Source organism: Balaenoptera physalus (assembly GCF_965194825.1).
Source record: "Balaenoptera physalus genome assembly, chromosome: 20".
NCBI lineage: Eukaryota > Metazoa > Chordata > Mammalia > Artiodactyla > Balaenopteridae > Balaenoptera > Balaenoptera physalus.
In genome coordinates this window covers 38436602-38448912 of record NC_138901.1, presented here as the reverse complement: position 1 = coordinate 38448912, position 12311 = coordinate 38436602, and the positions used below count along the sequence as shown (strand labels likewise).

At 47.5% G+C, this 12311-nt stretch overlaps 1 protein-coding gene across 8 annotated transcripts in view; it reads right to left on the bottom strand.

The window, feature by feature from the left end:
• MSI2 (musashi RNA binding protein 2) overlaps positions 1-12311 on the bottom strand; it is a 393052-nt gene that overhangs the window by 52307 nt on the left and 328434 nt on the right. For all 8 annotated transcript variants that reach the window (XR_014257254.1, XM_082440130.1, XM_082440127.1 and 5 more), the window contains exon 9: positions 6499-6613. Coding sequence is in view for 7 of the 8 variants with exons in the window: in XM_082440130.1 (XP_082296256.1) it covers positions 6499-6613 (115 nt within the window). In the remaining variant the exon portion in view is untranslated. The remainder of the gene's footprint in view (positions 1-6498; positions 6614-12311) is intronic.

Sequence of the window (12311 nt, the reverse complement as noted above, 5' to 3'; positions counted from 1 at the left end):
GTGGAGGGTGGTGGAATGCCCAGTCCCTCCCTGATTCGAGTCACCAGTAGGATTCCATTGTATCTGCCTACTTCCTGGCACACTCGCAAGTCTTCAACAGGAATGAGGAAAAGCATGGTCAAGTTCACCCCAGTTTGGGGCCTCACCCCAATCTTCCCGGGCACGTCAACATTGTCTCCTGTACAACAAAGATGAGAATTTGGCATCTGCCCGAGTGGGGGATCTTATCTCCACCCCCCGTCGCCGAACATCCTCTGGGTCGGGCAGATGAAATCATAAATTTATAATACAACATTACTTCAATTTTCCTCTTCATTTACTGCTGTGCAGCCCAGCTCTGCTCCAGCGGCTCACAGTTCCAGCCACATGGGGGAAATTGGCTGGCTGCATATCAATAGCACATTACAGCAGACCCACGCGGACGCTCCATCAAGCCACATTACGGTGAGATGACCCAGCCACCACTTCCATTAGCAGCCGGGCCCCTCCCTCACTGGCCACTGCACAATTTATTTGCTCCAGTACTCTGGATGCCTGATCAAGCCCACAGTAATTATCTCTTGTCAAAAAGAAAAAAACCAAGCCTTCTGCCTGGATGACCACCTTTCTTGCAGACAGGCTTTCCATGGTGGGAAAAAAAAAAAAAATCAGAAATCAACAAGAGAATTTGAATTTGCCAGTTGGCTCATTTGGGGCACCCCCCTTTGGGGATGCTGGCAGAATTCTCAGAATTGTGGTTCTAGATCTTTGTTCCAACCCTAGAAGATGTTTGCACATGACTCATCCTTTTCCAGGCTCTGCTACTCAGAGTCACAGAAGACTGCTCCCACCAGGCCCCCAACTTGAAAGAGACAAGAGACAGGGCTGTTTATCCTGGGAGCTGCCAGCGTGTGACACATCTGCTGCGTGGCGTGCAGAGCATTGCCTGGGGCACCACAGTGGCTCCGTGAGGTCTGCATACAGGTGCAACACCAAGTGCCAAGGGCCCTTTCCAGGCCATAGTCTACAAGGACGCTGGGCCCCCAGAATCATCTGGAGTTGCAGGGGTTCCTCCAGACCTGTGCTGTCCCATTAAAGTTTAATTTAATTTAAATTACATAAAAAGAAAACTTCAGTTCTTCAGCCGCATCTTAAATGCTTAATAGCCACATGTAGCTAGCGTCCACCATCTTGGGCGGTGCAGATATAGGACCTTTCTACCATCGCAGAAAGTTCTAGTGCATTGTGCTGCTCTAGATGGAAAATGAAGAGCTGAAGTTTGAGTTTCCTCTGTTTACTAGAAAACGGCTGAACAAATGGAGACCTCCTTGGGGATGACCTCAACAGATATTTTGGGGAAAGATAAATCCCAGTTGAAATTACAAATGAGTCTAGGCATGCGGCTATATGTTCCAGCCAATCTCCTTCTGATCAGTGAATGCCAGCAGATTAGAGCTCCTCATCCCTTCCAGACAAAAAAAAAATTTTTTTTTTTGCTTTCATTTCCGAGGGGCTTAATGTTGGGGAACACTGGGTCAGGATTTCACAGCGCTGCTAAGAATGCCTCTGGCTTTCTTCAGCTGGTCAGCAATGTCTCTCCACTTCTCGGCCCGCAGGGTGAAGCTTTTCTTCAAAGCCTCAGCAATGAGGTATTTCTCTGTCACCGCTACCAAACATGTTAAATAGTGTGTGCCCAGCAAGGTCAAGATAGTTAGAGGCAGTAGGATTATACGGCTGAGAAGGCCAAGAGGAATCAGATATATCAACAATAATCATGTTTGCTTTTATTAAGAAGTCCACTTTCATTAAGAAAAACCAAACAGATTCTAGTGCCCTGGGTGGGTGAGGCAGTGAACAATGTCTGAGAGCTGCAAAAATACCTTTCCTAAGGGTCTTAGTTGATTTCGGTTTTGTCTAGCTCAAAGGCAGGGAGACTGACCTAACAATGACTCCTCCTCTTCTCTCGTACACTTTCTTAAAGGAATTCCCATTGGGCTGATTATTCCACGATTCTGTCAAAGGCTATGAAAGCTAAAACCAAAACAGCTGTAGGTTTCCTCCCAAGAACGTTCGCTGCCACAGCAAGAGAGATCAAGAAAGAATAACTGCAGCTATACGCTCATCAGCCTCCCTTTGATGAGACCTCCCGAAGTATGGAGAAAATCTTAAGGGGTATTTAAAAATTAGTTCCACAGTTTCCAAGTCATTTATAGACCAGTGTGTCTGCTGTCTCACTAGGATGTCTACTCCCTGATATCAGACTTCTTTCTCTGGTGCCTCCTCAGCATCTAGAACAATGCCTGGCACTTAGGAGGTACTCAATAAATATTTGTTGAATGAATGGAATTAAAAGCTTTAATGGTTTACAGTCTCACTTCTAAAAATCCCTAACAGTGTTATGTATTTTTCTGCTCTTTCGACAATAAAATTTAAATCACTGAAACCTCATCTCATTAACAAACTTAAAAAAAAGTGTTTCTGCGTGAGCCAAGTTCATCAGCCAAATTGTTGGTGGTGGCAATGGTGGTGATTCTAGGTCTGATATGCAGGCCTAGTGCACCACAGAGATGGTGACCCAGGTGACTGATGACCCAGGTGACCCAGGTCAGGCCGTCTTGCCAAAGGATTAGACTTCATTGGTGACATCACTTTAAGAAGCAAGAAGCAAGGGCTTCAGTTATAGTACAGCAGATGGCACTCTCCTCGACCAAGAGTCCAGAGGCCCAGGGTGCCAAACTGTGCCAGTGGGTGAAAGAGAGGGCAGCCCTGGGAGTTTCTGGCGAGCGCATCAGAGAAAGCTCGGTGAAGAGCCCAGCCTGGCTGGGGAGGCAACAGGCCAACCAGATCATGAGACTGTGAGTTTGTTCCCTAGGTGGTGGTCTGATTCCCCCTTCTGCCTGGACCTCAGGCTGAGCTGGTTCCCAACTGGGGACACGTTTGGGGACCTCTCAGGAGGCCCTGTCTCAGCAGGCATCTAGATGGCCTCAACATAGTAGCTGGGGAATTCAGGAGGGCTGGGAGCTGACGAGGGCTGGAGTCCAGTGCACGGATCTTGTTGGGAGGTAGAAATTCAAAGATAATCCAGCTCCCTTGGCTGGGGGCCCGAGGAGGAGGCTGCAGGTGCCCTGGCACAAGTCACACACAGATGCAGGTCTAGCTATGTTCTCGGTCACCAGCAGGAAGGGATCCCAAGTGGCAGGGTGTTGGATACCTACTTGGGTGGTAATTTGCCTGGGGCTCCCCAGTACCTTACTAGTAACAGCTCCCAGCTTGAGTATATATGACTGTATTTTGTTGATTAGAAGACACACTTTTTTTTTTTTTTTTTCCCACATCTTAACATCCTGAAAGTGGGATCCATCTCACAATGTGGTTTAGTTAACAGTATACATTTTTTCTTTCCGGATGGTACACAAGGTGCATTCCACCACCCGTGGCAGCTTGAACTTGACAAAATACAGCACTGGTTGGGCACGATACGGCTTCATTTATCCTCAACAACCCCATGAAGTGAGGGTTCCCATATCCCTAGGGATGGGGTAAGTGAAGGACAGAGAAGACTGTCCCTCCGAAGTTACACAGCTGACAAGACAAGAAGTCCAGATCTCCTGATTCTGAAGTCCTGAGCCCTTGCCTGTGGTCCACACAGCCCGCCTTGGTGGAAGCCGGACCCACACCATCAATTCCACCCAAAGAGCTCTCTGCTTGCTTGGGGGTGGAGGAGCGCCTCGGTGACCTGAGGGGGCCTGGCTGGGGCATGGGGGTTTCGCCTGGTGGCAGCCTCAACCAGAGCTACGTGGGCAAAAGGCCAAACCCTTAAGTAGCAAGGGTATGGGGGATGGGGATGAACTGGGGGATGGGGATGAACTGGGGGAGGCTATGACTCAAGAACTAATAGACTCAACCACAATGACATTTTAAACCAGCTATTACTACCTCTTTACTGCAGCTCAGGGAAGTCATAACCTGAAACATGAGAGAACAAAGTCGGGGAAGATGAGTGAGTACCTGGCATCCATCACATTTCCATCCCTTAGAGAGCAGGAACTAATCAGATGGCGTCTGGAGAAGCACAGGGACCATGTGGGTCTGCCCACCACCAACTGTGGTCCAAGCCACTCGGCCCACCACCTCTCCTCACACACGCGCTGCCTGGACCTGCCCAGCAGCAGCCTTGTTGGCCGTCGGGGCTCCACACTAGGACCCTTGCATTCCAAGCCATTTCTTCTGTCTGCATTGCCCTTGGCTTGCTCATCCTTCTCATCCTAGCTGAGATGTCACGTCCACAGGGAGGTGTTCCCTGATTCCTCCAACTAGTTTCCATTCCTCATTATGTGCCCGTAAAGCACCTCACAACTCTATTATGAGTAATAATGTATCCGTGTGATGACCTGTTAAATGTCACCTCTCTCACTAGACCACAAGCTCCATGAGGGCAGGGACCACATCTGCCTTGTTAGGCACTGTCTCCCAGTGCTGGCCCTGGGCCAGGAACGCAGTAGGTGCTCAAGGACTATTTGCTGTTGAATGCCTCTTGCGGTCAACAAGGCACCTGCCTGGGCTCCCATTATGAAACCATTGGTCTGTGGAGCCCCGAGCCCTTGCTTGGCATCTGGGGAGAATACAGCTGCTGCACCTTTGCTCTTTGGCAACTGACATGAGTGAGCTGGCTTTGCTCCACACCTCTGCTTCCCCAGGAAGAAAACCTCCCCCAGGCAAGCAGAGAAAACCATGGGTTACATGATACCTCACATAAAGGGTATCAAGTGAGAGGCAGAAGGGTGGGGGCACTTCCTGAAGATCTGGATCCTAAAAAGCCCCCCATTTGATGCCCTAGGGACTTTATACTCATCATTTAAAATTCAAGACTCTGAAAGCCAGCAGGCAGTAATGGGCTCAACTCTTTTAAGATTTTATTTTAAAATTTGGAACTATTAATCCATTTGGGGTTTCTTTTGGTATATAACATAAGGTAAAGGCCACATACAAATTATTTTTAGAGCAAGAGCTACACAAGTGTCTTACAGTCAACCAGGAAATAATTCTCATTGATTTTTAAAAATTAATTTCTTTATAATAATTAAACTCATACATAGAAACACATTTAGTTTAGGCTCCTTAACTTTTTCTATCAACAGGTGCCTTCCTATATGCCACACTATTTTAATTACTGTAGTTTTGGACTATGTTCTGATATTTGGTCAAACTCTCTTTTTTCTCATTTCTCTTTTAAAAAATTTTTCTTATTTATTCTCATGTGTTTCTTCTTCCAGATAAGTGTTAGAATCATTTGGCCAATTTTTAAAGAATTAAAATAGGAATTTTCCTTGAAACTCTGTTAAAGCTAAAAAATTAGCTTTAACATCTTAGCCATTTTGAGAATTCTCATGGCATCCTTTTCCATTTTTTAAAGCTCCTCAAAATAACTTTACCTGCCTTGTTACTTCCTCAGACAAATAGATACAATTCTTTTAAAGATCTAAATTCTAAAGCCAAGAAAAGTTTTATAAATTTAAAACTGAGCCAAGAATGATTTAAACAGCAGCAAATCTGAAAATACATAAAGAGCTTATCAAACAATGTAGAAGAGGGACTCTTAGCCAAACCAAATGAAACCCATTAAAACTAGACAGACCGTGTGCCTGAATGGAATTTTACCATTAACTACCATTTATCCCATTTAATTAGTATTTTCCCGACACACAATAACTTGCACTAAAATACCGTTCTCTCGCCTTGAAATTTCTAATTATTGTTGCGACCCACACCATTATGCTTCTCCACTGCTTTCTCCATCTTTCATGCCATTTAAGCAGCAAGATTTTCAATTATCTATGCAGGACGGACAGAGATACCTTTAAGGACGGGGCATAATAGGCAACTCAATTTCTCTAAAAGCCAGGAGAGATCATTTTTCATCAGAACAAACATACTTTGTCTTTCATCATTTTTTTTTTTTTTTTTTTGCAAATAAAGAATAAAACAGGTTATTTAAGACATCCATTTAAACACAAATTTTGATACCCCAAGAGAAAAATGTTAATCACTTAAATAGACAGGATTATCGCCCACCATTACCATATCCCCTCCTCTCCCAAGTTTTAGAAAATGTAGCCTCGGCTCACATAAGTTAAGCCAGCTAGGAGTCCATAGGTCTTTAAGAACTCCCGGTCAGCAGAGAGGGCTGAGGCAGAGTAACCTTTCCTCCTTTTGAAAAAGGGGGTGGAAAGGGGAAAAAATAATATCAAATACCTTCTATGAGCCAGGCATGGGACAAGATGCCTATCTATCTAGTTAGCTGCCTATCTATCTATCTATCTATCATCTACCTATCTATCTATCTATCTACCTATCTATCTATCTATCTATCTATCTATCTCTGCTAATTTAATGGTCACAACTGTCCTGTAAGAGGGATTATCACCCTCATATACAGATGGGGAAGCTGAGTCTCAGACAGGTAAAGCAGTTTGCCCAACTGGAAGGTGACCCAGTCCCCAGGGTCTGGCCCAGACTCACCCAGCATCCCCATGCCAAGCATGAAAGCATCCATGGTATAAGGCAGTCCCCGGGCCCGGCCTCTTGTCCCAGGTGGGAACATGACTTCCTTCGGCTGAGCCTTCTTACATTCTACCTGTTAAACAGAAAGGCGAACAAATGAGATGCAAATGAATTCCATGTAAATGTCAAATGCAGAACTGATCTGGTTACCAGCTAAGTTATTTTTAGCCTTGCTCCTTACTCACTGTAAAAACAGTCATGCAGAGTAAATGGCTTGCAAAATAAATATTGAAGAAAACACACCACTTGTGCAAATCCTGCAAAAACCTACAAGGATGAGATTGGGTTTGGAGGGGCGGCAAGGACATCAGCTGAAGATGCACAGGCGTGGGCTGGAGCTCAAATTGAAACCTGCGCAGAAGGCGTGAGAAGGCGGGCGATGGCTGTTGGATGTGTCTGTGAATAATAACAACAGCAATAGTAATAATCCGTCATTATCGTTCAGCCCTTTACATGTTTACACATTCCTCTCGGGCTCCATCAGGTCAGTGACTCTTCATAGCAGGCCACTTGATCCTGTCTCATTAAATAGACAGGCCAGTTAGTCTTAGCTCCATTTCACAGATGAGAAAACTGAGCATCAGAAGGCTTGTGTAACAAGCTCTAAGCCATATCCCAGCAGGTGCAGCCCCGGAAGGTGGATTTTTAAAATTTCTAGGTCAGCGATGCCACCATCTCCATAAAACCTGCCCCAGCACATTCCCGAGGGAAGTAATAAGATTAAACACGGATTACCGGTTTCTCACTTTGCAGCTAGGTCTTCAAGTGGTTGCTAATCTTTCCTTTCTGTTTCCCCCTCTGCCTCCAAAATTTCTTAATCCTATTCTGCTCACATCCAGAAGTCATTTACTTAACAATCTTAATGATAGGTAATACAAACCCTAAGAAGTAAGTAAAACTGCTGCCTGCTGAAGTTCCTACACTGTTATTACTAGTGTTCCTTAGGCCCTTGATCAGCGCTTACTTGCTTTTAGTTTACAGATAGACTTAACAAGCCTTGTTAGCCAGTAATCAATCCCATTGCTGATGAAGATGGGATGTTGTAGAGCAAGGCAGGAGTGCTTAAAGCTGCAGGGACTAACAGCATGACAGCCTGATAGTGATGGGGAAAAGACAAGAATCAGGTACCTTATTTTAAAAAGCAGTCTGGGGCCATACAGTATAGGAGCCAAAACTTCACAAAGCTCAACAGCTGCTGAGGGTCACTATCACACAGAAAATTACTACTGCTCACGGCATGTCTGAGAGATGAAGAAAAAGTTAAATTGTGTGCAATGTACTTTGTTTTAAAAAGGACCTACACGGGTTATCCGTTATGGAGATATTCTCATTCCAAATACTTCAATTAAAAAATATTTTAGGGCTTCCCTGGTGGTGCAGTGGTTGAGAATCTGCCTGCCAATGCAGGGGACACGGGTTCGAGCCCTGGTCTGGGAGGATCCCACATGCCGCGGAGCAACTAGGCCCGTGAGCCACAACTACTGAGCCTGCGTGTGTGGAGCCTGTGCTCCACAACGAGAGAGGCCACGACAATGAGAAGCCCGCACACTGCGACGAAGAGTGGCCCCCGCTCGCGCAACTAGAGAAAGCCCTCGCACAGAAATGAAGACCCAACACAGCCAAAAATAAAAATAAAAAAATAAATAAATTTATTAAAAAAAATATTTTAGTGCTTAAGGCTAGGGGGAAGCTTTAATTACCTAAAATATTAACTCCTCTTTCTTCAAAGACGCTGGATAATAAGTATTTACTGTTGCTCTTTAAAGAATAATAACCACGCATGCTTTAAAAAAATGGACAAAATGGTTCAACATTCATGACTGATTATGTTTAATACAAACAGTTTTTATAGAGTCAAAGGAAAGAGATGAGCATCTCCACAGAGAAATGGGTAAACGACTCGAACAGGCAATTCAAAAATGGCTAATAAAGAAGCATACATTCCCAAATGTGTGCTTTCTGAAACAGCAAAAGCCATAAATGTATATACTTCCTGCAACCGAGAAATCCTACTTCCAGGGATTTACCCTGCAGGGATGAGGCTATTCACCACAAGCATTAATTATAATTTTTTTTTAAAAAAGGAAATATCCTAAATGTCCAAGAACAGGGAGTTAGGCCGAGTTTGGTTCATCCAAGCCGACTGAAAGCTACGCAGCTACAGAGAAGGCTGATGATAACATACGCGGGTATTGGGAAACCCTCAGTCCTGGGCAAACCAGGACAGCTGGTCACCCTAACTGCAAGAGGTGGGGAAAAAAGCAAATTACAGTGCCTTTGGAAAATAAACAAGTGTATATATCATATAGGGGAAAAGTACTAAAAAATTATGCCAAAGTTGTCTTAGAGTGACTTTGTTCTTTACTTCCATTATGCAGTCTATTGTTGTTGTTTATTCCTCCAATTTTTTTGCTTCGAGCATTACTGTTGCAAGTGAGGTGGGGTGATTCACAAGAAATAAATTCATCAGAATTGGGTCTTTTCGATTCCTCTCATAAGCCCAGAGCTGACACTGTGCTCCTGGACTCCAGATCCCATCCCTGGGACTCAGAAGCAGGCTGAGAAGCCTCATTTGCAAGAGGCTGCCCGAGCCTGGGGAGACGGGTGTGCTCTGCAGAGGCAGACAGAGGCAGACAGATAATTACCTAACGCCAACACCGGGATCTGGAATAATACGCTAACCAGCTCACTTCCTAATAGCCCTATCGGTGACAATCTACTGCATTGTCTTATGAAAACCTGCTGCCTGTTTCTAGGCAACCTGATCAACGAAAATTTCAGGTTTATACAATTTTCATTTAGGAAACATAAAGGTTAACTGACTGTAATGCGAGTATTTTAAACAAACCCACCTCCTCTTCCTCTCACAGAACAGGGCTGGCAGTTCTGTTGAATTCTGCTCTGTCTGGGCTGGCGATGTTTCGGGCAGCACCGGCTGCGTGGGTTCTGTCAACCCCTCGCCGTGTCAACAGTGAGTGCTCCCGGAGGCCAGGGGCCGTGGCACACGCTCTCTCTGGGGGACCCCCGCACGTCCCGGGCACTTGAGTGACAGGCAAAGGCAGCAGTCGCACTAGGGTGCCTGGCCTGGCCTGGCTGGCACGAAAGGCTTCTCGAAAGATTTCTCAGGACCAGGAGGCCTGCCCCCAGCCCTCACTACCTTTGATGATCTCATATGAAGAAAGCACACAAAAGGGAAAAGAGGCATAGCTTTTCTCCCCGCTGGATCCTGAGTCCTTGCAGGGGGCCTGGGGCTTGCTGAGGATGAAACTCTGTCCTTCGCCCATCAGACTGTGAGTTCTCAGGGCAGGGATCAGGGTCTGCCTCTACTTCCTGGTCCCTCAGTGAGGTTCCATACAGAGCACGGATTGACCTACATGCTCCTTCAGGGAGACCCGGTCTACTTGATGCCATGGTGCTGAGGAACGTGACGTGCCCAGCGAGCGTTAGGCAGCGGGGGTGCAGAGACACACGAGGCAGGGCCCCATCCAAGGGCCGTCAGTCTATGAAAAGAACAGGTCCTGACTGCCTTGTTCTCCTAACATTAAGGCAAATATGCATCTGTCAACCTGTCCTTTGTCACCTCTGGGCCCGTCAGCCTCTGGCACCTCTTGAGTGAGCCTACATTTGAGTCACCCCCATCCCCGCTCTCCTCCCACTGGGCCCTCGGCAAACCAGAGAACTTGGCAGGAGCACCAGAGTTACAGTCAGAGCCAGAACTCGGGGAACCTGTCCATCTCCGCAGCTCCACGCACTCGGTCATCTGGCCACACGCTGTCCCAGTTTTCTATTGTTGTGCAACAAACTCCCCCAAACTTGGTGGCTCTGAGCAATAATTTATCATGCTTCCTGGTGGCTCTGAGTGCGGAGTGGGCCCAGCGGGGCTCTTGCTTGTGGTCGCTCATGTAGCTGCGGTCAGATGATGGCTGGGGCTGGAGCCAGAGGAAGCCTGCCTCGGAGGACAGCCAAGATGCCTTCTTCCCTCCCACGGCGGGCAGCGGATGCTGCTCTGGCTAAGACTGTTCACCGTGCCTTCTCCGTGGCACTCAGTCTTCTCCCAGCATGGTGGCTGAGTCCCAAGAGGGAGTGTCCCAAGCATGAGCGTCCCAAGGGACCGAGGCTGAAGCCACCCAGCTTCTTAACTCAGCCTTGGGAGTCACACTGTTTCTTCCATCACCTTCTACTGGTTACACTGGGCCAGCCTGGATTTGGTGTAGGAGGGGGACACTCTCACGGACATGCATGCTGGGAGGCCTAGGTCATAGAGGCCATCTTTGGAGACTATCTCATGAGATCAATGGAGAGCAGTGAGCAGACAGGACAGCGGGACCCTTGGTGACGGGCTTTCTGGGGGCGGTGGGTGCTGAGGGCTGCCTTCACCATGGGGCACAAGGCAGGGCACTGAGGCTCCCTTCCCAGGGCAGCCCCAGAGACACTCATCTGGCTCCCCAGGTAAATAGGAGCAAAAGAGGAGTGGTTCTCCTGGTGACCAGATCTGCCGCTCCAGCTTTTTCAGCACCGTCCCTTTTACGGTTAGACCCCCTCATTTCTGGTAAATGCTTCCCATCACCCACACCCGAAGTGCTCACTCTCAGGCAGCCCTGGTGGGGGCAGAGTCTGAGGAAGAAACATCTCCGAGGCTTGGGTCTCAGGTCTCCTCAATCAACAGCTCAGACCCCACCTCTGCAGCTTCTCCCCACGGCTGCCATCAGTACTGTTTCAAATGGCAGCTGGAGAAAGTCATCTGGTTGGAGGGGGGCAGAAGATGGAGTGGGAGTTCCATTTGGATCTGTGCTCGTAAGAAGCCTCAGAGGCCACCTGTGACCAACTGCTCACACCAGGAAGATGAGGTCTCCATTTTCAAGCTTCACGGCTGGCAAAGCCACAAAGGAACCCCACACCGGGGTCCAAATGCCAAGACATGCGAACCCCCCCAAAGCTAGATGGATTTGCTTTAAAATTCCAATCTCCAAATAATGCTGCTTTGCTTGGCAAACTGGCCTTGGAGGAGAGGGTGTGGCTTCCCTGTAGCCCACGCAGTGACGGGCTCAGAAGGATGACCTGGCTGAACCCTCTTCAACGACAGGACTCCTAGGCTGGTGGTGAACGGAGGCTACTGTGAGGGTGGCGCGTGGTCTCCAACCCCCCGTGCAGGCTGCTCGTTGGTGTGGGCGCCTCCGCCCATCTGGGTCCAACGCAACTCAGCGAGGAGGTCTGTTTCTAACTTTACATCTAGAAAGAATTTCAAGAGGACAGCACAAAGGACACGGCACGCCCCCATCAGAGTCACCTGTTGTGAACATTTCGTGGCTTCTGCTTTTTCATTTGCACGCTCTTTGTCTCTGTCTATAACCATGTATTTTCCCCTGAACCGTCTGAGAGGAGGCTGCATACGTGACAGTTTGCGTTTCCTAAACATAAAGACATTTTCTTACATGAGCACAGTACACTTAGCAACCTCAGGACATTTAGCGTCTATAAAATACTTGTATCTAATCTGCCTTCTGTACTCCTATTTTGCCAGTTCACCCAACGATCCCTTTCATAGCAGTATGCCCACCTTGTAGAACAGGAAGCTGAGGCCCACGGACATCATACATGGTGCCTGTGGCTTCAGAACCAGTCTATGTCTGGTGGGGCTGGGTTTGAACCCAGGTCCGCCTGGTGTCACGGCCCAACCAAGGCAGTGGGCCCCGTGCCACCCCCTCTCTAGGGGGGCGATGCTTGGCATTGGCTTTGCAGAAGGCGCTGGGACTTCAGCGGGGAAAGCTTCC